This window comes from Ceratotherium simum, chromosome 16 (assembly GCF_057802395.1).
Source record: "Ceratotherium simum simum isolate JZ-2026a chromosome 16, ASM5780239v1, whole genome shotgun sequence".
NCBI lineage: Eukaryota > Metazoa > Chordata > Mammalia > Perissodactyla > Rhinocerotidae > Ceratotherium > Ceratotherium simum.
In genome coordinates, this window is record NC_141915.1 from 14,165,253 (window position 1) to 14,189,740 (window position 24,488).

The 24,488-nt window shown below is 50.4% G+C and overlaps 1 protein-coding gene across 2 annotated transcripts; it reads left to right on the top strand.

Annotated features, from left to right (window-relative positions):
* The first annotated feature begins 468 nt into the window (after positions 1-468).
* On the top strand, positions 469-23,952 carry P2RX5 (purinergic receptor P2X 5). 2 transcript variants are annotated; one of them, XM_087440621.1, is made up of 13 exons: positions 469-636; positions 10,619-10,769; positions 11,420-11,491; positions 11,757-11,832; positions 11,918-12,014; positions 12,297-12,377; positions 12,710-12,848; positions 13,498-13,634; positions 14,131-14,224; positions 14,373-14,438; positions 17,208-17,290; positions 18,256-18,423; positions 19,931-23,952. In XM_087440621.1, exons 1-13 carry the CDS (start codon positions 500-502, stop codon positions 19,998-20,000), a joined length of 1,371 nt encoding a protein of 456 aa, XP_087296747.1. In that variant the 5' UTR covers positions 469-499; the 3' UTR covers positions 20,001-23,952. The 2 variants fall into 2 exon arrangements, with proteins under 2 accessions (XP_087296747.1, XP_087296748.1); XM_087440622.1 differs by lacking the exon at positions 18,256-18,423 and having other exon boundaries at positions 472-636.
* The last annotated feature ends 536 nt before the right edge of the window (positions 23,953-24,488 follow it).

Genomic DNA, 24,488 nt, shown 5'->3' on the forward strand with positions numbered 1-24,488 from the left:
GCTGATCTTCCTCACACACACACACACACACACACACACACACACACACACATACACACACACAGAAGGAGCACTTCCTCCTCTCCTCGCCTCCCACCTCACACCCCCTCGCCTCCCACCTCACACCCCCTCGCCTCGCCTTCCTCCTCGCACCTCCGCGCAGCGATCTCCGCTGCGGCGGCCGCACACGAGGTCCTGGGGGATCGGGGAGCGCCTCCCGGGCCAGCGGCTGGGCGGCCGGTCGCGGCGTCCCTGTCGGGAGGAGGGAGAGAACGCGGTGCGGCAAGGTCGCGGTGCGAGGCCCCGGCGCCGGCCCGCCGCGCTCCCAGCCGCGGCTCTGAGTGGCCACGCCGATACCCGCCGGGCAGACGCGCAGTCCAGCGCTCGGCGCGCGCCCGCCCGCCGGCCCATGCCCGTGGGCCGCGCACCGGCCGCCGCAGCGCCGAGTCGGAGGGTCCAGCCCGGGCGCGCCGCGGGCAGGCCCGGGTGAGACGGCGGCATGGGGCAGGCGGGCTGCAAGGAGCTCTGCCGGTCGCTGTTCGACTACAAGACCGAAAAGTATGTCATCGCCAAGACCAAGAAGGTGGGCCTGCTCTACCGGCTGCTGCAGGTCTCCATCCTGACGTACCTCGTGGCGTGAGTTCTCCGGGGGCTTTCAGGAAGGGGGAAGGGGAGGGGGAGAGGCGGGGGACGGGGGGGGAGGGGTGGGGGGCTCGTAGGGGTGGTGGTGGTGGCGGAGGTGGCGGAGGCGGCGGAGGCCAGCAGCGGGACCTTCTCCAGGGTCCTGGAATCGGCGTGTGTGTACATGCTGTTCCCTGTGGTTGGGGTGTCTATGACCCTGCATGGGGGGGGGGGGGTCCCTCCATGGGCCCTTGGTGTAAGGGTAGGGGGTAAGAAGGGAGCCCTCTACTCCCCCACCGGCTCTGGAGGTGATGAGATGTGGGCAGAGACTTCTGGGTTCCTCGATTTGTGAGGCTTTCCGTGGGCAGCTCTGTCCTCCAGGGCTGGAGCCCCCAGCGTCAAGGCTACAGGAAGGGGGCAAGGATGCAGGGGGCTGGGCTGCAGCTGTCGCCACAGGAGTCTCCCCGGGCCCTGGCCTTGCGCTGGCCCAGGCACCAGAAGAGTTATTTATAATCACTGAGCTCAATGCCAAGCTCCGGGCTGGGACAACTCATGAGCCTGGCATGTCCCAGAACTCTCCTCTGGTCAACCTGCCCCACCCGTGGCTGGCCTCTCAGGTATCCAGCAGGGGGTCCTGCCCAGGGCCCTCTACCCCTGCACCCAGCTGGGCTGTCAGCCTCTCCCATCCCCTCCCACCTGGCAGGAGCTGGCACCATCAGCTGAGGGGGCAGCTCCTTGGGGTTGTTCAGCCCGGCACTGTTCAGAGCCCTCACGCCTGAGTAGGGAGAGGACAGGTGGAGGGAGGAAATGCCAGATGAGTGGGATGCTGAGGCATCTCTTACTCCTTTAGTAAATGCTGTTGAGTCCCTCCTAGTTCCTGACTGGAGCAGGAGCAGCCGCCGCTCCTGGGAGGGCAGCCCTGACCTCACCTGGAGGCCGTAAGGCCCTTGGCTGCTCCCACCTGAGGCCTTTGTACACGCTGTTCCTCCTCTGCGGGGTTAGCCCACTCATCCTTCAGACCTGGGTTGTCCCGTAAGCCCTCTTCTTTTCCTCCGAGGCATTCCCACAGTGTAATTATATGCTTATCTGGTGGACCATTTGCTTAATGTCTGTGTCTGACTCTTTCTAGCCTGGGAACCCCTGAGGACAGGGCCTGGTGTCACCTAACTGCTTAGGGAATAGGTGTGAGATGAATGAGTGAATGAATGAATGAATGAATGTTGTTCCTTGAGCATTTGCTGCTTCTGTCCAGGCCCCGCCCAGTGTGTCCTTACTGAAATGATTGGTTGGCTCAAGGGTCACAGCCCTCACAGTCCGGAGACAGGACAGCCTAGGGCCCAGGACATGCCAGCCCTGCCCTCAGGGATGAGGAGGGCGGACGCCTCCTGGTTGGCACCTGCTATACCAAGAACCCTTCCTGGTGCCCTGGGAGGTACAGGACATCCCACACCATTACTGCATGACCTCAGGCTGGCGGCTTCCTGCCCTCTCCTGGCCTCAGTTTCCCCAACTTTCCCAAGGGGAGGTTAACCTGGACAACCTCTAACGTTAACAGTAACATCGACAATAAGTTGGTGAGTTATATTCATTGAACTCTTCCTCTATGCCAGGCACTCAGCATGCTAAGCAATTTACATGTGCCATCTCATTTTTTAGAAAAATGTTTTTTGTTTTTTTGACATAATTTTAGACTTAACAGAAAAGTGACAAGTATAAAAAAATTTTTTAATGCCCTTCATCTAGACTCCCCACATATTAACATGTTACTCCATTGGTGTTGTCCTTCTCTGTTTGTGTCTCCACACACATACACACACACACACGCATATATGAAATTTTTTCTGACTGTTTAACACTAGGTTGCAAACATGATGCCTATTTACTCCTAAAGACTTCAGTGTGTGTTTCTTAAAACAAGGAATTCTCTTATTTAACCAAATACAAGTATGAAAATTAGAAAATTAACATTGAAACAATATTATTATCTAACCTACAGACCTGTTGTAAATTGTCCCAATAATTACTTTATAGCAAAAGAAAATCTGAGATCGTGCCTTGTATTCAGTCATCATGTCTTCATGGTCTCCTTGAATCTAGAATTGTTCCTGTGTCTGTCTTTGTATTTCATGACATTGACATTTTTTGAACCAGATTTTTTTTTTTTACCATTTTTGTGTGTGTGTGTGTGTGAGGAACATCAGCCCTGAGCTAACATCCGTGCCAATCCTCCTCTTTTTGCTGAGGAAGACTGGTCCTGAGCTAACATCCGTGCCGATCTTCCTCCACTTTATATGGGACTCCACCACAGCATGGCCTGACAAGCGGTGTGTCTGTGCGTGCCCAGGATCCGAACCTGGGCCGCCAGCAGCAGAGTGCGTGCACTTAACCGCTACGCCACGTTGCCGGCCCCTACCATTTTTTAATTGAGGTAAAATTCACATAGCATGTCATTCACCATTTTAACCATTTTAAATGATAAATTCAACAGTGTTTAGTACACTCACAATGTTGTACAACCATCACCAATACCTAATTCCAGCACATTTCTATCACCCCCAAAAGAAACCTGTTTCTATTAGCAGTCAGTCACAATTGTCCCCTACCACCATCCCTTGGCAACCACTAATCTACTGTTTGTCTCTATAGATTTGCACATTCTGGATGTTTCGTATAAATCAAATCATACAATATGTGGCCTTTTTTGTCTGTCTTCTTTCACTTAGCATGTTTTCAAGCCTTATCCATGTTGTAGTATGGATTGGTACTTCATTCCTTTTAGGGCTGAATAGCATCCCATTGTATGACTATACCACATCTTGTTTATCTGTTCCTCTGTTGATGGACATTTGGACTGTTTCTACTTTTTAGCTCTTATGATTAATGCTGCTAGGAACATTCATGTACACATATGTTTTCCGTTCTCTTGGGTATATTCTTTGGCATGGAATTGCTGGGTCATATGATAACCTTCTGAGGAACTGCCAAACTGTCTTCCACAGCAGCTACACCATTTTACCTTCCTGTCAGCAAGTACCAGTTTCTCTGCATCCTCACCAACACTTGTTATTTTTCGTTTTATGATTATAGCCATCTTACTGGGTGTGAAGTGTTATCTCATTGTGGTTTTGACTTTCAGTTCCCTGATGACTAATGATGTTGAGCATCTTTTCAGGTGCTTATTGGCCATTTATATATCTTTCTTGGAGAAATGTCTACTCAGATCCTTGGCCCACTTTTAAATTGGGTTGTCTTTTTCATTGTTGAGTTGTAAGAGTTCTTTATATACAGGCATGTGCCACATAACAGCATTTCGGTCAACGACAGACTGCATATACCATGGTGGTCTCATAAGATTAGTACCATATACCCTAGGGTGTAGTAGGCTAGACCATCTAGGTTTGTGTAAGTATACTCTATGATGTTGTAGGAGATCAAAATTGACCACCTCAAAATACGTCTTTTTACCCTGCTTATTTTATCAATAGACTAGGAGGGTCCTTGCTAAGACCAAACATTTACATTTATAAGGAAAATCTCCATTTGTAGAGGTATCTCCCTCTCTGTACCAGGAAGAAGGGGGGATGACTTTATCTCTAGAATCTCTTATCAGTGTGGAAGGTGAGGACTTATATCTGCATACTCTTGTTTCTGGTAATTTCCCATAGCTGACTCCCCTACCCCCAACACCCTCCTTTGCTGAATATGCTGTTTAAGGTGAAAACCTCCGCCATTTGTTGAGAAACTCAGTTTCCCTGGTCTCTTCCAAGTATACATGTTATAAAGCTTTGTTTGATTTTCTCCTGCTATTTGGTCTCATGTCAGTTTAATTTGTAGCCCAGCCAGAAAGGACCCAGAGTGGGTAGAGGATAGCCTTCCTCCCCTTCAGTTTGGCAACGAGGGTGGGATAAAAATTGCATTGGCTGGACGCTCTTCGCTCCTGGACTATTGCAGCTGAGAGGTCCTGGACCCCTGACAAGCGCCTGCAGGAGGTAAAGAGTTCTTACCATGTCAGTCTCCTGGATCTCTGCCTGCAGGGTCCAGTGGAAATGAGAGCGGTGACTTTTTTTCTTTATAAATTTAGATTAGCAGGAGAAAATATTGGTGAATCTAGCTTCTTGGACTCAGCAACTCTAGGATCTGGTTGAGTACTCATTGGTTAAGTGATCCTTTTCCTCCCAGAAATAGTCCTTGTCTCTGTCTTTTTTTGTCATTGGTCATAAGACACAGGCATCTATATAAGCCTATCATCTGGGCTTTTGTCTTGTTCTATGTCTTGAGAGCTTGGCTTTGTGACCTCGTTGGTCTCCACCATCCAGAGGATGCATGTACAGGCACGCGTCTTGGTGGCCAGTCAAGTAAACTGGGGTTCCAAGGGACACGGTCTTTGTCTGGCTATGTCTGCTCTCAGGTTTGTCATAAGGGGTCCCATTTGCCGTTTCGTAAGGGGCCTTTGTCGTCTCCTTGTTGTGCTTTCTCATTTTGGGGAGTGAATTCTCTTTTGGGGACGCCTTGTGTGTCCATGGTTAAGCTTTGGTATGAGTGCTGTTAAGATTAAGATCCTACTCGTCAATGTGGCCAGACAATGGATCATTTAAATTGGGAAAAATTCTAAATTGGGGAAAAAAATTTTTTGAGAGCTCTCACCATAATTGTTTTATTGGTACCCATGAAAAGGCCAAATTAAAAAAAAAAAAAGAAGAAGAAATAAGGAAAAAAATTAGACTAGCCTTAAGACTCAGGTTACAATTAAATTTTAAAAAATGTGAAAGTGTAAGTGTTGATAAGATTATAAAGGTTGGAATGTTTAAGCTAATTTTATATAAAGAGGTTGTATCAACTTTGTCTGAGTATGTTTTAAAATGTCTGACTGGTAGGGCCGGCCCCGTGGCTTAGCGGTTAAGTGCGTGTGCTCTGCTACTGGCAGCCCGGGTTCGGATCCCGGGCGTGCACTGACGCACCGCTGCTCCGGCCATGCTGAGGCCGCGTCCCACATACAGCAACTAGAAGGATGTGCAACTATGGCATACAACTATCTACTGGGGCTTTGGGGAAAAAAAGGAGGAGGATTGGCAATAGATGTTAGCTCAGAGCAGGTCTTCCTCAGCAAAAGGAGGAGGATTAGCATGGATGTTAGCTCAGGGCTGATCTTCCTCACAAAAAAAAATAAATAAATAAAATAAAATGTCTGACTGGGAATGCTTCCCTTGTCCAAAATTATAAGACCAAGACCTATTGATAAAGTCCTCTTTTTTTTTTTTTTTTGAGGAAGATCGGCCCTGAGCTACCATCTGCCAATCCTCCTCTTTTTGCTGAGGAAGACTGGCCCTGGGCTAACATCCATGCCCATCTTCCTCCACTTTATATGGGCCGCCGCCACAGCATGGCTTGACAAGTGGTGCGTCGGTGCACGCCCAGGATCCGAACCGCAGCTGAGTGTGCGCGCTTTAACTGCCTGTGCTACCAGGCCGGCCCTGATAAAGTCCTAAAGAAAACTATGATTAGAGATATAAGAGGTGATGGAATTCAGATGAAATTTTTTAGAAACACTGATTTATTTATGGGCTTTTATGTGAAGTGATTGTATCTCTTTTTGCCTGATTGTATTATAGATTGTATTATGGGAATAGATATTGTGTCTCACTGGGAAAAGGGAACATTTCCCATGCCTGATTGTAAGAGAGTGTATAAATCTACCCTTCAGACAGTGTTAATTAAATTTAGGAAAAGAAAGTCAGTAGGGTTGCCTGAGGCCACACCATATGAGATAAAAACTAGAGGCTAATATCAGATGCTAATAAAGAAGATAATGGGAGCTTCCCCCTGTCAAGGTCTAGGGTTAAATTGTACACTTAGAGAGGTGCAAACTTTTAAAGGTGTGATACAGTGTCCTGAAAGTTTAGCACATACAAATCTTTTGATTCACTTCTTAAGTTAAAATTTTCCCTGATATAAAACAAATAAGTGAAAAAAAAAAAAGTAACTGGAAGGGTGGGTCAACTTTGTCATTCAAATTGTAATCCAGTTCTTTGGGGACCTGGAAGCAACTGTCTTTGTCTTAGAGGTAAGGCAGATATGCCCCAGGAACTCTATCTTGGAGAAAACTTGAGTGGTTTCTCTGTGCCTTTATGATACAGATTTCCTGCTCCCATCTTCTCTAGGACCTGAGAGCCATTCTTTGGAATGCAGATGTTTCTCAGAAACTGATGGGTTTAGTATTACATCTGAATCATAACAAAAATTTCACGTCTCTATGTCTATCTGTGTGTTCATGTGTGTCTATATGTATGTTATGTATTGTGATATTTTACCTCTGGGTGGCCAAAATCAAGAGCTCTGTTTAATTGACTTAAAGTAAGCACTTACATGTCTTTCAAGTTAATGTGATATGAAATAATCTCTGGTAATTGAAAGCTGGTTTATAGTTTGTGACATGTGTACTTAAATTAACTTCCAAAATCTCTTTGGTAACTTAAAACTTTGAAGTTTTGCAAAGTTAAATTAAATGATAAAAAAATCATTGAGTATTTAGATCATTTTCAAGTAAGATAAGATATTAGATATTAATTACTAAATATAAGCTTGTCTACTTTTGGCTTCTTATTGCAGGAAAACTAAAAGGTGTTTTGGGCCTATTGGTAAACATGTCTTGTGTTTTATTAAAAGATTGTACTATAAAGTAACATGTTTCTAGAAATTATGAAAAGTGTTTATAAATTGGCCAAGCCACGAAATGCTAATATAAAAGAAAGTTTATAATTGCTTACTTCTAGTTTTTACTTAAAAATTAAGGTTTCTGAGGGTTAAAATTCTAATATGTGATTAAAGCTACTAGAAATTAATAAGGAAAATATGTTTGTATTCAAGGAAAGTAAGATCAAATAAATTTCCTATATTGTTTTTATCAGGTCTTTAATCACAGGTGCTAAGGTTTTTTTTACAGCTATTTAATTTTCTGCATTTGCCTAAAAATCTTTAACTGTCATCTTGGTTAAATGGATAACTAAGCATTGTTTCATAGGGACCTACGATATTGTGTGGGTAAATGTTATTGATCTAAGTGTTTTAAAAATTATATAACATTCTAGAATTCTGATCTGTCCTGGTTATCAGTCATAATTCTAGTTATCTTAAAGTGCTGTATGTTACAGAAATAACCAAATTTCTTTGTCAATTGTCATTTTTAAGCCTTTTGTTGTTTACAGATAGTTATTGTTTTACTCTGATGCTTTTGCAAATATGTTTCATCTTCAGAGAAGTTCATGGAAAGGACTCTAATGTTTACTCTGGAATACAGGTTTCTGACAAACTTTCAGATCATAAAACTGAACTGGATAAGAAATTACAGAACTCTAATGGAGAAACTGACCTCATAAAACTGCTAACAAGATTAAGATCAAGAATCGATTACACTGAACTGAATGAACTGATGAGGATGATTATAATTTTTATGACTTTTGTTTGAAATATTGCTGATTTTTCTTAACGTTTTGTTTTTTCAGATTTAAGGAAAACTTTTTCTCTTTTCTGCTGAGCTAGCTATGACTTATGGCAATTTGGTAAATTATACTTTTGTAAGTAGAATTAAAATATTTATCTTTTCTCTCTACCTGATCCCTCCAGAATTTGAAAACTCTTAGTAAGTAAATATTCTTATTTCATGGCAATATAGTTATTTACATAAGTTCAATAAGAATCTGTTCTCCTTATAACAGGACACAATTGGAAGCATTGGTTATATTACCAAAGCTTTGACTGGAATACTATATTTGACAAATATTGGACTTTCTAGAATAAAGCCACGTGGAAATATTGGCCTGGTACCTTATGTTCAGTGTTCCAAGCAGCACTTACTGGACAAGTAAGGAATGTCACTTATCTGGCAGGTGCAAGGAACTTCAAAATATTTTGGGGAACCTTGAAAAAGAGAGGAATTCACCCAAATCTGTGGGTATTGCAGGCAAAGTCTGATGACAAAATCCTTGGCTTGGCTTGGCTTGGCTTTCCTGGCCTCGAGAGGCGTTTGAAGTTCAATCTGAGATTCCTTATAAAAAGTTTCAGCAAAGCAGATTTAAAAGAGCTTATATGATCAATTGCTATTCTTGCTGTTCTTATGTAAATAATTGGGCCAAATTTATTGAAACTAGGCTTATTTTGCAAACCAGTTAGTCTCAATTTGGCTATCTTTTACAAAGAATGAGGGTGATTTTAGAGAGAAAAATTATATTTCAGTGGAAACTATAGTACACATTTGTGGATATTAGATCCTAGTTTTATTAATTATCTTTGAGGTTTTTGTTTTATATCTGTTAACTGGACTGGATCTTGAATTCTTCCAGTCTCCTGAAATATCTGGCTACAAATCTCCAAACTAATGTTTTTGATTTTTTCTGTCATTTTCATTTGGAATCACTGAGAACTGAACCTGCCCTTTTCCTGAAGCCTTGCAAACTGAAGCTGGCTTGATATAAACTTAGAGATTAGCTATGACATCATCAGAGACATTTTAAGCTGCAAAAGACGCTTTGACGCTAACATCTAGAAATCTTAGCTGGCTGTCCTCTGAGCTCAAAAACTGGTTTATAATTTGCCCCAACCATTAACCTTGTTTTTCTTTTGTTTCCATAGAAATGCTTATTAAATACCTGATTGCTTGCTTCCACAATATAGGCCTAACTGTGGGAGCCCACCAACATCATCACCTAAAATGAACTTAACTGGACTGATCTATTATCAGGACTAAGAAATGTGTTCAATGAGATGGCACAATCTGCCAACTCAGCTTCTGGACTGCAAAACTTCTTAAGTTTCAAAAGGACTGTGAAACTTCTTAGTTTCAAAGGCGGGACTGTGGGAGATCAAAATTGATCACCTCAAAATATGTCTTTTTACCTTGGTTATTTTATTGATAGACTGGGAGGGTTCTTGCTAAGACCAAACATTTACATTTATAAGGGAAATCTCCATTTGTAAAGGTATCTCCCTCTCTGTACCAGGAAGAAGGGGAGATGACCTTATCTCTAGAAACTCTTATCCATGTGAACTTAAATCTGCATACTCTTGTTCACTGTGCTTTCTGGTAATCTCCCATAGCTGACTCCCCCACCCCCAACATCCTCCTTTGTCTACCTGAATATGCTATTTAAGGTGAAAACCTCCGCCATTTGTTGAGAAACTCAGTTTCCCTGGTCTATCCCATGTACATGTTATAAAGCTTTGTTTGATTTTCTCCTGCTATTCGGTCTCATGTCAATTTAATTTGTAGCCCAGCCAGAAAGGACCCAGAGTGGGTAGAGGATAGTCTTCCTCCCCTTCAATGTTTGCACAATGACAAAATAGCATAACGATGCATTTCTTGGAACATATCCCCATCGTTAACTGACGTGTGACTGTATTCTGGGTACCAGACCCTTATCAGATATATGATTCATAAATACTTTCTCCCATTCTGTGGGTTATCTTTTCACTTTCTCGTTAGTGCCTTTGATGCACAAAAATTTTTAATTTTGATGAAGTCTAACTTGTCTATCTTCTTTTGTTGCTTATGTTTTCGGTGTCACAGGATTTTGCACTCTAGTTTTGTAGAATGACCCTCAGGTGGGATTTTCTGAGGTCTCCTTGTGGTTAGTTCAGGTTATGCACTATCTTTAACCATCCTCACACCCCTGGTGGAAGGCACTGTTACCCTGTGCTCACCCCCAGGGTTCATAAGCTTGCCCGAGGTCACATGGCCAGTGCGTGGGTGAGCAGGTTTCAGGACAGACCTGCCCAACTGCAGGGCCTCAGGTCCTGAGAGCAGCGGTCTCTGCCTTGGGCTTTCTTGTCACCTCTGCTGCTTGCAGGATGGGGTTTCAGGCAGCAGTGGGAGTTGTGACCCCCCGCCCAGGAGCTGGTGGGAAGGGTGGAGTCCCAAGCCTGCCCCCACTGCATCCTGGGCCTGGGGAAACTTCCCTGAGGGCAGCAACAAGGCTGACGCCCACCTGCTGCCCCCTCCCCACAGCTGGGTGTTCCTGATAAAGAAGGGTTACCAAGACACAGACACCTCCCTGCAGAGCAGCATCATCACCAAAGTCAAGGGTGTGACCTTCACCAACACCTCGGAGCTCGGGGAGCGGCTCTGGGATGTTGCCGACTACGTCATCCCACCCCAGGTCTGAGCCCCAACTCACCACTGGGGCCCAGGCTGGGAGGGCCTGGCTCTGGGTGGGTCACATGGGAAGCTGCTCGGGGACCCACGGCCCTCCATCCATTATCTCCTTTGGCCCAAGACAGCTGCCAAGGTTTGCAGATAGATAGACCCTGCCCAGATCCTTCTCCCCACACCAACCCCCCCCCCACCCCCGACTGCCTTACGAGAGCACTCTGTTCCCAACAAATCTGAGCCTGTTGAGACCAAATAGGCTCAGAGAACTTCCAGGTCAGTGTGAGTCAGGTGGCTTGGCACAGAGAGCCCCTCCCTTATACTAGCCACTGCCCCTAGGAAGGGCTCCTTGGCCTTTTCACAACAGGCCTGGGCCAGGCCCAGGGCCACCCCGTCACTGCCCCTTCTCCTCCCAGATCTGGACTTGGCCCCCAGAGGCTAAGGTCAGAATAGAGATCCATGGGGTGGGGGCAGTTTGGGATTGTGGGCCTGGAAGGGACCTATCAAGAGATATCTACTCAGGGACTCCGAGGTCAGTGGGCGTAGGGGCAGGATCCACCAATGTTGTGGCCCCATTGTCCCCAACACGCCTGCAGAGACCCTGCCCCCTGCCAGGCAGCCCTGGGAATGAGGATCCCCAACCCCTCTCTGGTTCCTCAGGGAGAGAATGTCTTCTTCATTGTCACCAACCTGATCGTGACCCCCAACCAGCGGCAGAGAACCTGTCCTGAGGTTTGATTTGGTGCTGCAAGCTGGGGAGGGGGCGGGAAAGCCACCAGCAGGGGTGGGGTCCACCCCTCTCCGGAAGCAGGGGTTTCTGGGGGATGTGTGCACCAGTGCACGTACCAGCATTGTTTGAGGGAGAAGCAGGTTCTCAAAGGGCGTATGGTCCCAGGCGGGGGAAGGATCCCTGTCCTAACTCCTGGGGTGGGACCTGGCTCTAACCTGGGGCCCCTGCAGGGGCCCCCTGAGCCAGGTGCCCTTTCTCTCTTGGCAGAGTGAAAGCATCCCCGACGCCCTGTGCTATAATGACAGTGACTGCCCTCCTGGGGAGCCTGTTGTGGCTGGAAATGGTGAGGCCTGGAGCAGCCAGGGCTGGGGCAGAGGGGGACTTGGAGCCGGGAGGTTGCTGGCATTGTCCCTGTCCCACCCCTGCAGGAGTGAGGACTGGCCGCTGCCTGCCGCTGGGGGACGCGCAGAGGGGCACCTGTGAGATCTTCGCCTGGTGCCCGGTGGAGACAAAGTCCAGGCCAGCGTGAGTGGCTGTGGCCTTGGTACCCTGAGGAGTCACCTGGTCCCGTCCAGTGGGTCCCAGCCTGACGGTGGAGACACGTCCACTTGGGATCCTCATTCTGAGGGAGAAGCCAGGACACGCCACAAAGGCCTGAGCACCACCCCAACATGACCACTTGAACTGCCCTTAGCAAAGGCTCCGGGGGACGCAGGGAGCAGGAGGCCTCAGCGCGGCACAGGGCGGGGGAGGCCCAGAGGGGCGGGGCCAGGGCCTCCTGGACAGGCTGTCCTGCTTGCTTTCCAGGAAGCCACTCCTGGGCCAGGCTGAAGACTTCACTGTTTACATAAAGAACTTCATTTGTTTCCCCAAATTCCACTTCTCCAAGTACGTGGGGCTTAGCTACTGGGGATCCGGGGGTGGGGCCTTGGCTGGCCCTCCTGGTGGCTGTTTATGGGCCCATGTGCTGGCGTGTATGTGACACCGTGAGTGAATGAACCGCTGGTGATGCTGGGGCCCCTCTCCGCCTGCTGGGGGTGTGGAGCTTCTTGCAGTTGGACGTTAGCGGGAGAAGTAGTCAGGACTCGGTTAGGGGCGAAAGTCAGGGACTCAGCCTGGGCCGGGTGAGGGGCCCAGTGTCTCCTGGGTCAGGGCCAGTTTCCGGCTCAGGAGCAGCAAGTCTCACTCTCATTTCACTGCTGTTCACGGCCTCCACCCAGGACCAATGTGCTGGACACCAAAGACAGATCTTACCTGAAGTCCTGTCGATTTGGCCCCAAGAACCCCTACTGCCCCATCTTCCGGCTGGGGTCCCTGGTCAGCTGGACGGGGAACAAATTCCAGGAGATGGCCCTGCAGGTGGGTGGTGTGTGCTCGGGGAGCCCTCCCTGGAGGCCTGAGGGCTCTGGGCCTGGGCTCTTTAATGAGGAGAGGGTGCTAGGGGGACCTGTGGGTGGGTGGCCCTGCACAGTCACTGCCTCAGGGACTCACTGTCTTCAGAATTAGCTGTGATGATATTGTATGTCAATTATACTTAATTAAATGAAAAGTGTAAAACTCAAAACAAAAATAAAACAAAAAAGAATTAGCTGTGACACAGCGGGCTGTGCCTGTGCTCGGACCTCAGCACTTGGTGAGGGGCACGGTGGGCACCTGCTCTTTGGTTCTTAGTCCTTGGGCATCAGCTGAAGCTGAGCTGAGAGGAGCCCCACTGGCCCGTCCAGCTCTTGTGTGAGTGTGTGCCCCCTCGGGAGGTCCCTGCTCCCCTGAAGCACGGAGCAGGAGGATGTGGGGCTGGGGGCGTCAGCGATGCACTTTTCTCAGCCACTCGACAGGTGGGGTTGGAACCCTGGACCTTTCCTCTTCCTCCCAGAAGGATGCTCCAGCCACTGACCCCTTGCCTGAGCACTTCCCCCATCTCGTCCAGCTCTCTTTGAAGAGCTGGTCTGTGACTTCTGTCCATCTCCAGAAAGATCTGTGCACTGATTCTTGTTTCTTTTTCATCAAGGGCGGTGTGATAGGAATTCAGATTGAATGGGACTGTGATCTTGATAAAGCTCCCTCTGAATGCAACCCTAACTATCATTTTAGCCGTCTGGACAACAAATTTTCAGAAAACTCTATCTCTTCCGGGTACAACTTCAGGTAAACAGGGCTAAGTCTGCCGCCTTGTGACCCTGTCCACACTTTGTGTCCTTTCCTGGGTGCCAGTGCCATGACACCGCTTCCTGGGGGTGGGTGTCAGAGTGGGAGGTGCAGGGAGAGACAGCTGGGGGAGGCGAGGGGCGGCAGTGGGGGTGTGTCTGGGAGAGGAGAGAAGCGGGTCATCGCCCTGGGCTCACCGCGTGGCCAGCCTGGCTTCCCGGCTGGGTCAGCTCCTTCAGTGCCTTGGTGGCCTGGGCGTTGGCCCAGCGTGTAGTGGGAAAGCTCTTGCCTCTTGGGGGATGGGCTTTCACAGGATTTCAAAGATGTGGATGAATCTTTAGCATAATGCCAGCAAGAGGGTGTGCAACCTCTCCTGGGGCTGCTGAGAGCCGGGCTCCGGGGAATGCTTATAAATCTCTGAAGCAGCCGAGTTCTGTGTTGCCAAACAGTGAATGCCCAGCTAGGCTGAGGTCTCCCCGGGCTGTGTCTCCCCCAGGTTTGCCAAATACTACCGAGACAGAGATGGGGTGGAGTTCCGAACTCTGATGAAAGCCTATGGGATCCGCTTTGATGTGATGGTGAACGGCAAGGTGTGTGGGGCGGGTCTCCCATTCTGAGGCTGGGCGGGTCCGAGGTGGCGCATGTTGAGAGGGGACCCGGGCTGGCTCTGGTTGGAGTCCCTGGGGATCTCACTGTCCACTCTGCTTGGCTCACCCACCTTGTCTCTTTCTGCTCCAGGCGGGGAAGTTCAGCATCATCCCCACAATCATCAACGTGGGCTCTGGGGTGGCACTCATGGGTGCTGTGAGTACCTCTCCCCTCCCCTCGTTTCCCCTCTGAGCACTGGCAGTGGGACACTGCCCCAGGGGGGCTGTCCCCATGCCCCAGAAAGAACGAGAGCTGGCGAGGTCAGCACGGACATGGGTAAAGAAGGCTTTCGGGGACTTCTCACCCTGCCAGCGGCCCCCAGGGGGCAGTGACTGCCCGAGTTTCTCTTTCTAGAGCCAGAGAAGCATCTGGCTGTAGCTCTGGAGCTGAGGTGGGGCTAGGGGCTCCCTGGGATCCTGGGTCAGACCCTGAACTTGTTAAGCCTCATCTCCACTTCTGCTAAAAAGATGCAGGAGCTGGGTATATACAGGGTTTTCAACCGTGGCCTGTTGACATTTTGATAATTCCTTTTTCTGTGGGGCCGTCCTGTGCATCGTAGGATGTTTAGCAGCATCCCCAGCCTCTACCCACTAGATGCCAGGAACACCTTCTCCCACACTGGTGAGAACCAAAAATGTCTCCAGACATCGTGAAATGTCCCCAGGGGGAGAAATCGCCCCCTGTTGAGAGTCACGGGGCTAAAAAGATGAGAGGCAGGGAGGTCAGGCTGTAGTCCTTCCTCAGGCCTGTCCTTCAGCTGGGCCCAGGGGGGCCACTGGAGAGGAAGTAGTGGCTGGAGGGCAGGGAAAGGTTTCCTCCGAATCTGACCTGCCCCTTTGTTCTTCTGAAAGTTTTTTAAAGATGTGAGAGTCGTCAGTGAGTGGCTCGCGCCTATCCCAGCAAACCTCTTGCCAGGGTTTCCGGCAGCCTCTTCTCTCCTTCCTCTGCCCAGGAGGCTACCGCAGGCCCCTTGAGGCTTCTGGCAGGTCCTAGGATTGACTTTATTGAGACCAGGAAAACTGTGTCCTGTAAAGGACTCATAGAGGCCATGCTCCTGGGAGGTGCTCGGTGGATGAAAGTGAGCCCCACAGGGTTCCTCTTAACTGCAAACAGGGTTGTTTGGGAACCCTGCCTGTTTGCATACGTAACTTTCTGAGAGAGCGGCCACCTTCAGTCATCACTTTCTTACGATGTGGGTCAGTCAGAACACAGGGGCATCTGGGGGGCGTACCTGTGAAATGAAGGTAACGGGAAAGGGGGTGGTAGAGGGTGGGCAGGGATGGAGGAGTGTTCTCTGTTGTCAATGCAAATAATCCATACCCAATCTATAAATCAAAATTGGGGTGAGCTTATTATGAGTCAGATCTAAGGACTAGCCAGGGCCTCCCTTCCCCAAGGAAGGAAGGGCACCAAAGAAGCGGGGTGTACAGAGTGGTTACATACTGTCAAAGAGCATGCATCACATATGATTGCAATGTCCCTTTTACAACAGTCACGAGACAGCAGGTAGCAGGTCCGCTGTCTTGATGGGCGCAGCAGGTAGCAGGTCTGCTGTCTCCAGCTGGGTGGTCACAGGGTGAGTCAGCAATCACATCCTAGCCTAGGGAGAGATGCTTATCCTTAAGGAAATGCCATTGTGGGGGAAGTTGCACCCTTATCTTAAGGGCATTTGTTCTTGTCTTTGGGACATAGTAAATATTTAAAGCAGATGTACAATGCATGCTCAACGGCCACATCAGGCCCTTTTGGAAAAACAAGGTCAGGCTGAATTAGCTTTACACCAAATGGCCTCCTCATATACTCCAATATATCCTACCGATTGCCATTTATTTATCACTGTGAAACAAGGAATTGATAAGTAACATTTTTGGCAGCTGGGGAAAAAAAACAGGTGTGCAGAGCCCAGGGTCAGAGGACCAAGGTCACCTGTGGCCTATCCATCAACCCTCTCCCCACCCCACGCCCTTCCTCATTCAAGAACCATCCCCCCATGCCATGGGTGGTGTCGCCCTCTGGTGGAGGAGATGGGCATTTGCATAACCCGCTCAGTGAAGTGCACGTGTTCAGCTGTCAGTGGGTCCCAGCTGGGTTAGCTCAGGCCTCATCATCTTTCCTTGAGCACCGCTGTCATGTCCTTGTTGTCAGATCCCCTCCAATCTCTCTCTTACACTGACTACCAGAGGCTCTTTCTAAAATGCCACAATCCTGACTGTGTCCTGCCCCTATTCAAACTCCTCAGTACCTCCCCCAGAGGATTACGACCAATGCCTTGAAGATACTCTAAGAAGCTTTACAGGCTGGTCCCCATCCACCTCTCCAGAAGTCTCTCTAGCTCTTCCCTCACAGGCCTGTGGAATTCCCTGGCATGACACGCTTGTTCCTGCCTCTGCAATGCCCTTCCTGAACTTTTTTTTTTTTTTGCCTTGTATAAACTCCTGTTCAGACCTCAAGACTCAGCCCTGATGTCCCTCCCCAGGCTAAGTAAAGTCCCTTCTTCTCTCTGCTCCCCCTGCTCCTCTCCCCGTCATAGGACATGTCACTCTGTGTCATAATTTACGTGTTTGTCTCCAGCGCCAGAAGAAGAGTCCCTCAGGTTCTCATTGTCTTAATCCTCCCTGCCCCCCGTGGTGAGTGTTCAGCACACATTTGTGAAGACGTGATCCAATGGGGTTAGGGGAGTGGGGGGGGGTGCCTGGCCTCAGGGATCAGATGGACTCCAGGAGAGCCTTGGCTCTACCATGGCCCAGCTCTGTGGCCTTGGACAAAGGTGCCTCTTTTTGAGCCCAGTGTCCCCATCTACGAAGTGGGGACAACGATGCCCCCTCAGCGTTGCTGCAAGATCACACAGGATGTAGCTCGTGTCAAGCGGTTGGTGGCTTTCTGGAAGTCTAGGATTCCGAGTCAGGGACCCCAACTTTTTTGCAGGGGGCTTTCTTCTGCGACCTGGTGCTCATCTACCTCATCAAAAAGAGCCACTTTTACCGCAACAAGAAGTACGAGGATGTGAGGTCAGTTATTCGTCCTCTCCAGCAGCTGAGGGCAGCCCTGTGGAGCCCCTGGGTCAGCCTCCCCCTTCCTGACTTAGAGTCTTTACCCTGGTTTGATGTGGGCGTTTGGAGAGTAGAGGCAGGGCTGAGCCCCGGGAGCTCCCGTGGGAGGGCAGGGGAAGGTGGAACGTTCTGAGCATATGCTCTGTAGGACTGGATTGCGCCTCAGAGCCGCTGGCAGAAGAAAACGCCACCACAGGCCATGGGCGGGAGACCCGGTTTCTAGGCCCGGCTCTGCCACTGTCTCCCTAGGTGACTTTGGACAAGTCCCAGGCCTATTTGGGCCTCAGTTTCTGTCTCTGTGAAACAGGAGAGTTAGTTTACATATGGTGCCTTCCAGCACTTATGTTTTAGGATTCTTAGACTTGGTGGTCCTGTGGCCTAAGATTGAGGGAAGCTGGAGTGGGAAGGGAAGGAAGAAAGGGATTTTTTTCCACCATGGGGGCCTATTTCCAGGCTCTATCGGGCTGTGGGTTTGGTAGGGAGTGTGTGTGTTCAGAGCGGCAGAACACAGCGTGAGTGGGCAATCCTGATGTCTGTGGGCGGACAGGGAGGGGGAAGGGGCTCTGGCCCAGCCGTTGGGGGAGGCTTTCTGGAGGGGCTGGGATCAGAATGAATTGCAGATGGTGGGCTCGGAACAGGCACCTGGCACTCCCTCAGCCCCACCACAGCCTGGGACAGCGGGTGGAGGGTCAGCCTGCGTCACTGGTCTGGACTGAACCGCAGCCCTGGTTCTTAGGCCGAGCCCTGAGCCCTGAGCCCTGATCGTGGTCGCAGACTGAGCCCTGACGGCCCTGCCGGCCCACTGAGCTGCCGGAGGAGGAGGGCGCCCCCTGCAGGGCGAGTGGCTCTCAGGGCCGGCCCCGCCAGTCCCGGGGGAGGCGCCGGGCTCCGCAGGCCAGGGTTAACGGTCGTGTCCTGCCCAGGGACCTAGAGTTCCGTCCCGGGTCGGCGGAGTCCTCGCGGCAGGGCGGGGCCCCGGAGGCTGAGGACGCGGTGGGGCCGGGGCTGTCGGAGCTGCCCGAGGCGCAGGACGGAGGCTGCGGCCCGAAGGAGAACGGCTGCGTATGCCGGCAGCTCCTCGAGCCCTCCAGGTGAGGGGCTGCCAGGTGAGGGCCTGCCCAGCAGAGGGCCGAGAACGACCCCGCAGAGATGGCCCCACCGGCGCTGTGCTCCCTGCTCTTGGGGTGGCCTGGCCACAAGGGCGGCCAGGACCCAGGACTCCATCCAAGCTGGACTCCGGGGGGAGGGGGTGTGGGGGGTGCCTTAGCCCCTCCCTGGCCCCCATTAGCTCCTCAGTACCCCTAAGTAACGGCAAACCAGTCTGCTTGCTGTGCTATCCCGGCGTTTGACAATAACCGGACTCTCTTTTACTCAGGCTTACTCTCTGCCCGGCACTGCGCTGAGCTCTGTATATATTAACTCATTTCAGCAACTTACTGAGGTGGACACTAATATTCCTTATTCTACTAATGAGGAAACTGAGGCACAGAAAGGTTAAGTAACTTGCTCAAGTCACACAGCTAATAGATGGCAGAGCTGGGATTTGAACCCAGGTGGTGTGTCTCGGGAATCCAGTGCTTCTCCATCAGGTTATTCTGCCTTCTCAAGTCTCCCATCCCCCACCCACATCAGATGACTTCCCTAAGCCCCTCTTCCGTGTGGAAATTCTGGAGCTGCTCTGGCTCAGGAGGGTGGTGGCTGTGCTGACAGGTGGCCTACAGGCTGCCTTTCCCTGGGGTGCTGCCCAGAAGCCCTGGGCAGCCTGGCCGTTTCTGCAGAGATGACAGCCTGGGGCTAGGAGGGAGCCCTGGGCTGAGGCAGGCCACCTCTCAGGCCTGCTCTGCTTCTGCCTCGCTGTGTGCCCTTGAACAGGTGCCTGGCTCTTTCTGGGCATTTCCCCCTCCCCCCTTTTTCCACTGGGGGCTGGACACAGGGACATCTCGTGCTCAGTCAGGCTAGGGTTCTGTGTGTCTCCTCTTGTTAACCACGTCCCAGGAGTTCACTGGACTGGGGTGGACTGTCCTCCGGCCCCCAGCTTTCATTCCTTGCTGACTGGGGATTGGCAGCCTCTGGCAGGGAGCTGGGCCTAGGCAGGGAAGGAGTGAGAAATGGACTGGAATGGAGGAAAGGTGAAGAATGGCGAGGAGAGAGGAAAGAAAGACGAGAGGCTGGGGGCTGCAGTGGTGGGGGCAAGGAAGCAGTGGAGGCTGGGGATCTGCTAGCAGGGGTAGGCCAGGCGCCCAGCAGCTCCCCCATGCTCCCTGAGCTGTCACTTCCTGAGCTCCTCAGCCTGCAAGAGGGAAGAATGGCCTCCCTGCTGGTCTTGGCACAGCCTTGCCTGTCGCTGTGGGAGGCTCAGGGTGCCAATGTGGTGGCTGCTGCTGCTCATTGCTGGGGCAGCTCCAGAGGCCTCGGCCTGAGCATCTTCATGTGTCTGGGCTGTGGCCAGGGACCCTGAGACTGCCCCTCTCTGTGAATGTTCTGACTGCCTGCAGTGCTGCCAGCGGGAGGCTGCTGCGGGTGACTATGCCTTTAGGGAGGCGTCCCTGTCCCCCGTGTTCCCAACCGTCCTCTGTGCCTCTGCCCACCCATCCACAGGTCTGGCCCCCTGGGCAATGGAAAGGTGAACATGGAGCAGCTGCAGAACCTGCAGACAGTGGAGGCATAGCCAGAGGTATTGGCAGAGCGCAGATTTGGTGAAGACCTTGGGGGCAGAACCGCCTGCAGCTCTGAACTGGGAAGAGTCGTCTTTGCGTCTGCATGGGACAGGGGCTTCCAGGCACAGTCATCTCCTGCACTTTGGGATCTTGCTACAAGCTTTTTGCTGTTGCGTGTGGGGAGGGGAGCCTCCCAGTGGCCAGAGTGGCTCAGATGGAGAAAAGGAGGCCCTGGAGAGGGAAGGGAGGCCGGCCAGGGGCCTAGAGTGTTTTCATTTTTTCTGAGAACCTAGTTGGACATTCATGCATTCTTACATGCAGTAAACATTTTTTGCTGTGTGCTGGGCCCAATCCAAGAGATGCTTAAGTGAGACGCTGACCTGGCCTTCAGGGAGGGGAGCACATTGTAATTCTCTCCAGAGCCAGCAGACGTCACTGCCAGGCTCAGCCACTCCGGCCTTCCTCCAGCCTCTAGCTGAGACTTTCACGAATCCCTCTAGAGAATGAGGGCTCCTCAGAGGAAGACCTTGGCCAACATCCAAGGGGATGTTTGCCTTTGCCCCCAGGGGTCAAATTTAAAGGTGGCCAAGGAGGCAACCAGGAAAGGACTGGAGGGATGAGGCAGCCTCTGAGGGCTTGTAGGTAAGGTGGGGAAGGGGAGGCAGGGAGGCCTCTGCTCGTCTGACCACCCAGCCTTGGGAAGCTCTGGGCATAGTGTTGTGTCCAGATGGGAGATCATCTGCCTGTGTAGTTTGGCTCTTGCAGTTCTGTGGGGCTGGGTGTCCCTGCCCAGCTTCCCTCTCTCTCTCCTCAAAGGCTGGGTCTGAAGGGCTAATGAGAATGGATGGCACTCACTCAGCAGGTGGAAGCAGTTGTTGTTAGGGGGGCCAAAACTGTTAGGGAGGCCCTCACTCCCTCACCCCTGCCCCTCCTTCCCCACCCCCACCCTGCAGAACTCTGCTGCTTCCCTCCCTTAGTGGCTGTAGAGCTTGCTACTCAAAGTGTGGTCTGTGGACCAGCAGCATGGGCATCACCTGGGAGCTTGATATAAATGCAGTCTCTGGCCCCGTCCTCATCCTCCTAAATCAGAACCTGCATTTCAGCAAGATTCCCAGGTCATCCGTGTGTATGTTCAAGTTTGAGAAGCCCTGGTTGAGAAGATCTGCAAAGCCTGGTTCTGAAGGAGGAAAAGGCCAGCTTTGGTGGTGGCGCCAATTTGTAGGTCAGACTTACACACATTCTACCTCGAGACCGAGGGGTCCCAGCCACCCCCCTCGCCACCTCCCACCCCTGGGAAAGTGGCATTATGCTTAATTTGTTTAAAGTATTTTCACTAGATAATACTTATACGATTCAAAAATTTAAAAGGTACAAGAGAATAGAGTGACAAGCTTCCCTCCCACCCCTGTTCCCCAAGGCACCTTACGTTACCAGTTCCAAGACGCTCCCTTGTTATGCTGAGAAGCCACTTGGTCATTCATGCCCTCACTCAGTAAATGAGCTTTTCCTGCTGCCTGTGACGTCAGACCTCGTCTCCTCTGACAGAAAGGGACTCAATAAAATACGCTTGAATACTGGGTTGGGGAGCTGGCCTGCTCACTTCTTCCTCTCCCAGAGTCTGAGGAGCCCGTGTATAAACCCAAGGGGAGAGACTAGAACTCATCACTCACTGGGTCTGAACTGCTTGGCAGCAAAGGCCCACAGTGCTGCCCCTCGCCCAGCAAGCCGCCATGCTGTTTGCGCAGCCGCCCACACACCCACACATGAGGGTGCATCCTCTGTGAAGGGCTCTCTCTGGGCATCCCTCGAGTCAGGGAAGCCTGGTTCCCCTCTGCGCACAGGGGAGCCGGTGAGCATCCTTCCACTGGGGCCTTTGGAGAGGGTCAGAAGGGGCCTGAAAGAGGAGCCTCTCGGGCGAGGCTCCGCCACTGGGGCAGAGGGGAGTGGTCCCCAGAACAGGAACCCTTCTAGAGCAAGCAGCTTCCTCACCTTGGGCTGCCTGGTAATCTGTCAACAAGCCCACCAGCTCTCTGAATGGAAAGATCTGGGTGATCCACTATGGTGTCTCACTTCCTCACTATTGCAGCAAACCCTTGGATTTGATAATCTAGCATGTTACTTTTATGTTTGGGAGGAAGTAAAAAGGGCAGGGGTCATGGCTGCTTAGAATTTGGGCTGGTTTCTTTTACCCTGTTTTTGGAATTGCTTTGCAGCAGCCCTATAACCTGGAGACAGCTGTACTGTTTGTTTTATATTGGACTGAAAATGTCTTCCTATAGTATTCATTCAGTAAATATTTATTGAGTACCTGTTGTGTCAGGTGTGGGACTAAATGCTGGTGACACAGTGGCAAGCAACACAAACAGTCCCTGCCTGAGCACTTACAGTCTTTGTCCTTAGTGCCCTGGAGTTGATGCCATCTCCTAGCGACCCTGTGTTCAGCAGAGTGGAACCCTGCCCCGTCTTTCTGCGCCATCCTCTCACCTTCTGGCGCTCTATCAGACAATGCTCCGCTGCGATTCACAGGGTTTTCATGGCCAATTTTTTCGGAAGTGGGTGGCCAGGTCTTTCTTCCTAGTTGGTCTTAGTCTGGAAGCCCTGCTTTTACCTGTCCACCAGGAGTGACCCTGCTGGTATCTGAAATACTGGTGAGTGCTGACTCTTAACCACCAGACCATCAGGGCTGGCTGCTTACAATCTAGGAGGGCTGAATCTTCATCAGTGGTCATGCATGTAATCAAAGACTGAATTGAGTTTTCAATGAGGAGTAGCCAGAGGTTTCCCCAAGGAAGTGACATATAAGCTGACATCTGCAAGATTAGTAGCAATCTAACTAGGTGACGGGGAAGCATTCTAGCTAAGGGAACCACACATGTAAAAGAAAGCCTTGATGTGAGCAGGAGCAACAGGGGAACTGGATGGAGACAGTGTGACTGGAGCTGGTTTTGTGAGGTTTTCTTTTCAACTTTCTTTAAGAGTTGCCCCATTAAGCCTTACTGCCATAAAGGACTTAACCTAATTGTTTCTTCAAATCCAGCAATGCTTTCCAGGTGGCCTCCCTACTGCATGTCAGGGGCCCCCATTACAGCTTCTGGATAGTGTTGTAGACTGCCAAAGTTTCCTTGCTTTTGCACAGCCCCCCACTTCCTCCCTCTTTTTTTTGGCATAATCTTGGTGCATGAATGGGAGGCTCAATAATCTTATAGAGACTAGCTCCTTTCAAACTTGGGAAAGCCCCTTTCTCTCGGGGTGCCCAATGCCTCATCAGGAAGATGAGCATGCCAGCCTCTCAACGGCTTCTGTCCATGCTGTCCAGGATCATGTGTGTGATCAGGCCCTGGCCTAAAGCCATCTATCTAGTATTTTCCTAATGACTGAGTTATTCCATGCCTTGGGAGTCCTCTGATGCCGGCCCATGCGCAGTTTGTAAACTGGGTGCTATCAATGTGATGTCACAGGACCAGCCATGAAGAAGCAAAGTGCCCTCTTCTCCTGATGCAGGGGTCATCAGGACTGACCAGTCACAGCTGCCTTTTTGCCCCTGCTGCCCCATCAGTTCTTCCTTCTCAGTGGCTGGCTGCCCCACTGGGGGACCAGTCATTAAGGAGGAACGTGACTTCCTCCAGGCGTATCTAAGCACCCCAGCTAAGGAGTGCAGTGCCCTGGAGTCACTAAATCAGCCCACTTGGAATGGCATCTTACGTGTCTGGAAAAGGGCTCCATTGGGTTCCAACCTGCCCCCTTCCACCCAAGTGATGCAACTTTCCTCGAATATACTCTCCAGCGGACCCATGAACGCTCTCTCCACAGGATACACCTTTCTTCCAGCTGCTTGTTTCCCCTTAGGCCAGTACACAGAATTAAAGGGAGAAGAGGGCAAACATTTTCTGGGACCTGTCCAATATATGTATTCTCTGACATTTTTATTTGGTTATAAAACAGTAAAAGGTGTCAACTTTAAATGTGTCCTGATTTTTTTCCCTTTTTGTTTTCATGGTCACCCCATGTTTTAGAGGAAAATGTAAGGAGAAAGTGAGACCAAAAGAGGCAGACACAGAAACAATTAGTGAGTGGTAGATTACATTCCTTATTATCTTGCAAAGAAATTCAAATAAAAGGAAACTCTTTAAGTGAGCAAACATTAAGACTAGGAAGGCACTGATAAAACTGGTACTTTTCATTCAATGAGTGTAATCTGATAAAACTCTGGAAAGCATTTGGAATCAAGTTTTTATCTTCTCCTCTAGGAGCTTATTAAATTCTCTCATAATGATATGGATGTGAAGACATTCATTGCAATATTTTTTATAATAGTGAATATTTCACAATATTTTTTATAATAGTGAATATTTCAAACAAACTTACTGCCCAACAATAGAGGAATGGTTAAGTACATCAGCTCCCTTATCCTCCACTCTACCCCCCCCCCCCCCCATAGGACCCACTCTGCTTCCTTCTTACTCTGCCATCAGGAATGAACCCTCCCTTCCCACTCAGAG

Excerpts from the sequence above, each read along its gene's own strand:
- P2RX5 (XM_087440621.1), top strand. The coding sequence starts at position 500 with ATGGGGCAGGCGGGCTGCAAGGAGCTCTGCCGGTCGCTGTTCGACTAC. Across the intron at positions 11,833-11,917 it reads GCCTGTTGTGGCTGGAAATG|GAGTGAGGACTGGCCGCTGC; the intron begins GTGAGGCCTGGA and ends CCACCCCTGCAG. Across the intron at positions 12,015-12,296 it reads GAGACAAAGTCCAGGCCAGC|GAAGCCACTCCTGGGCCAGG; the intron begins GTGAGTGGCTGT and ends CTTGCTTTCCAG.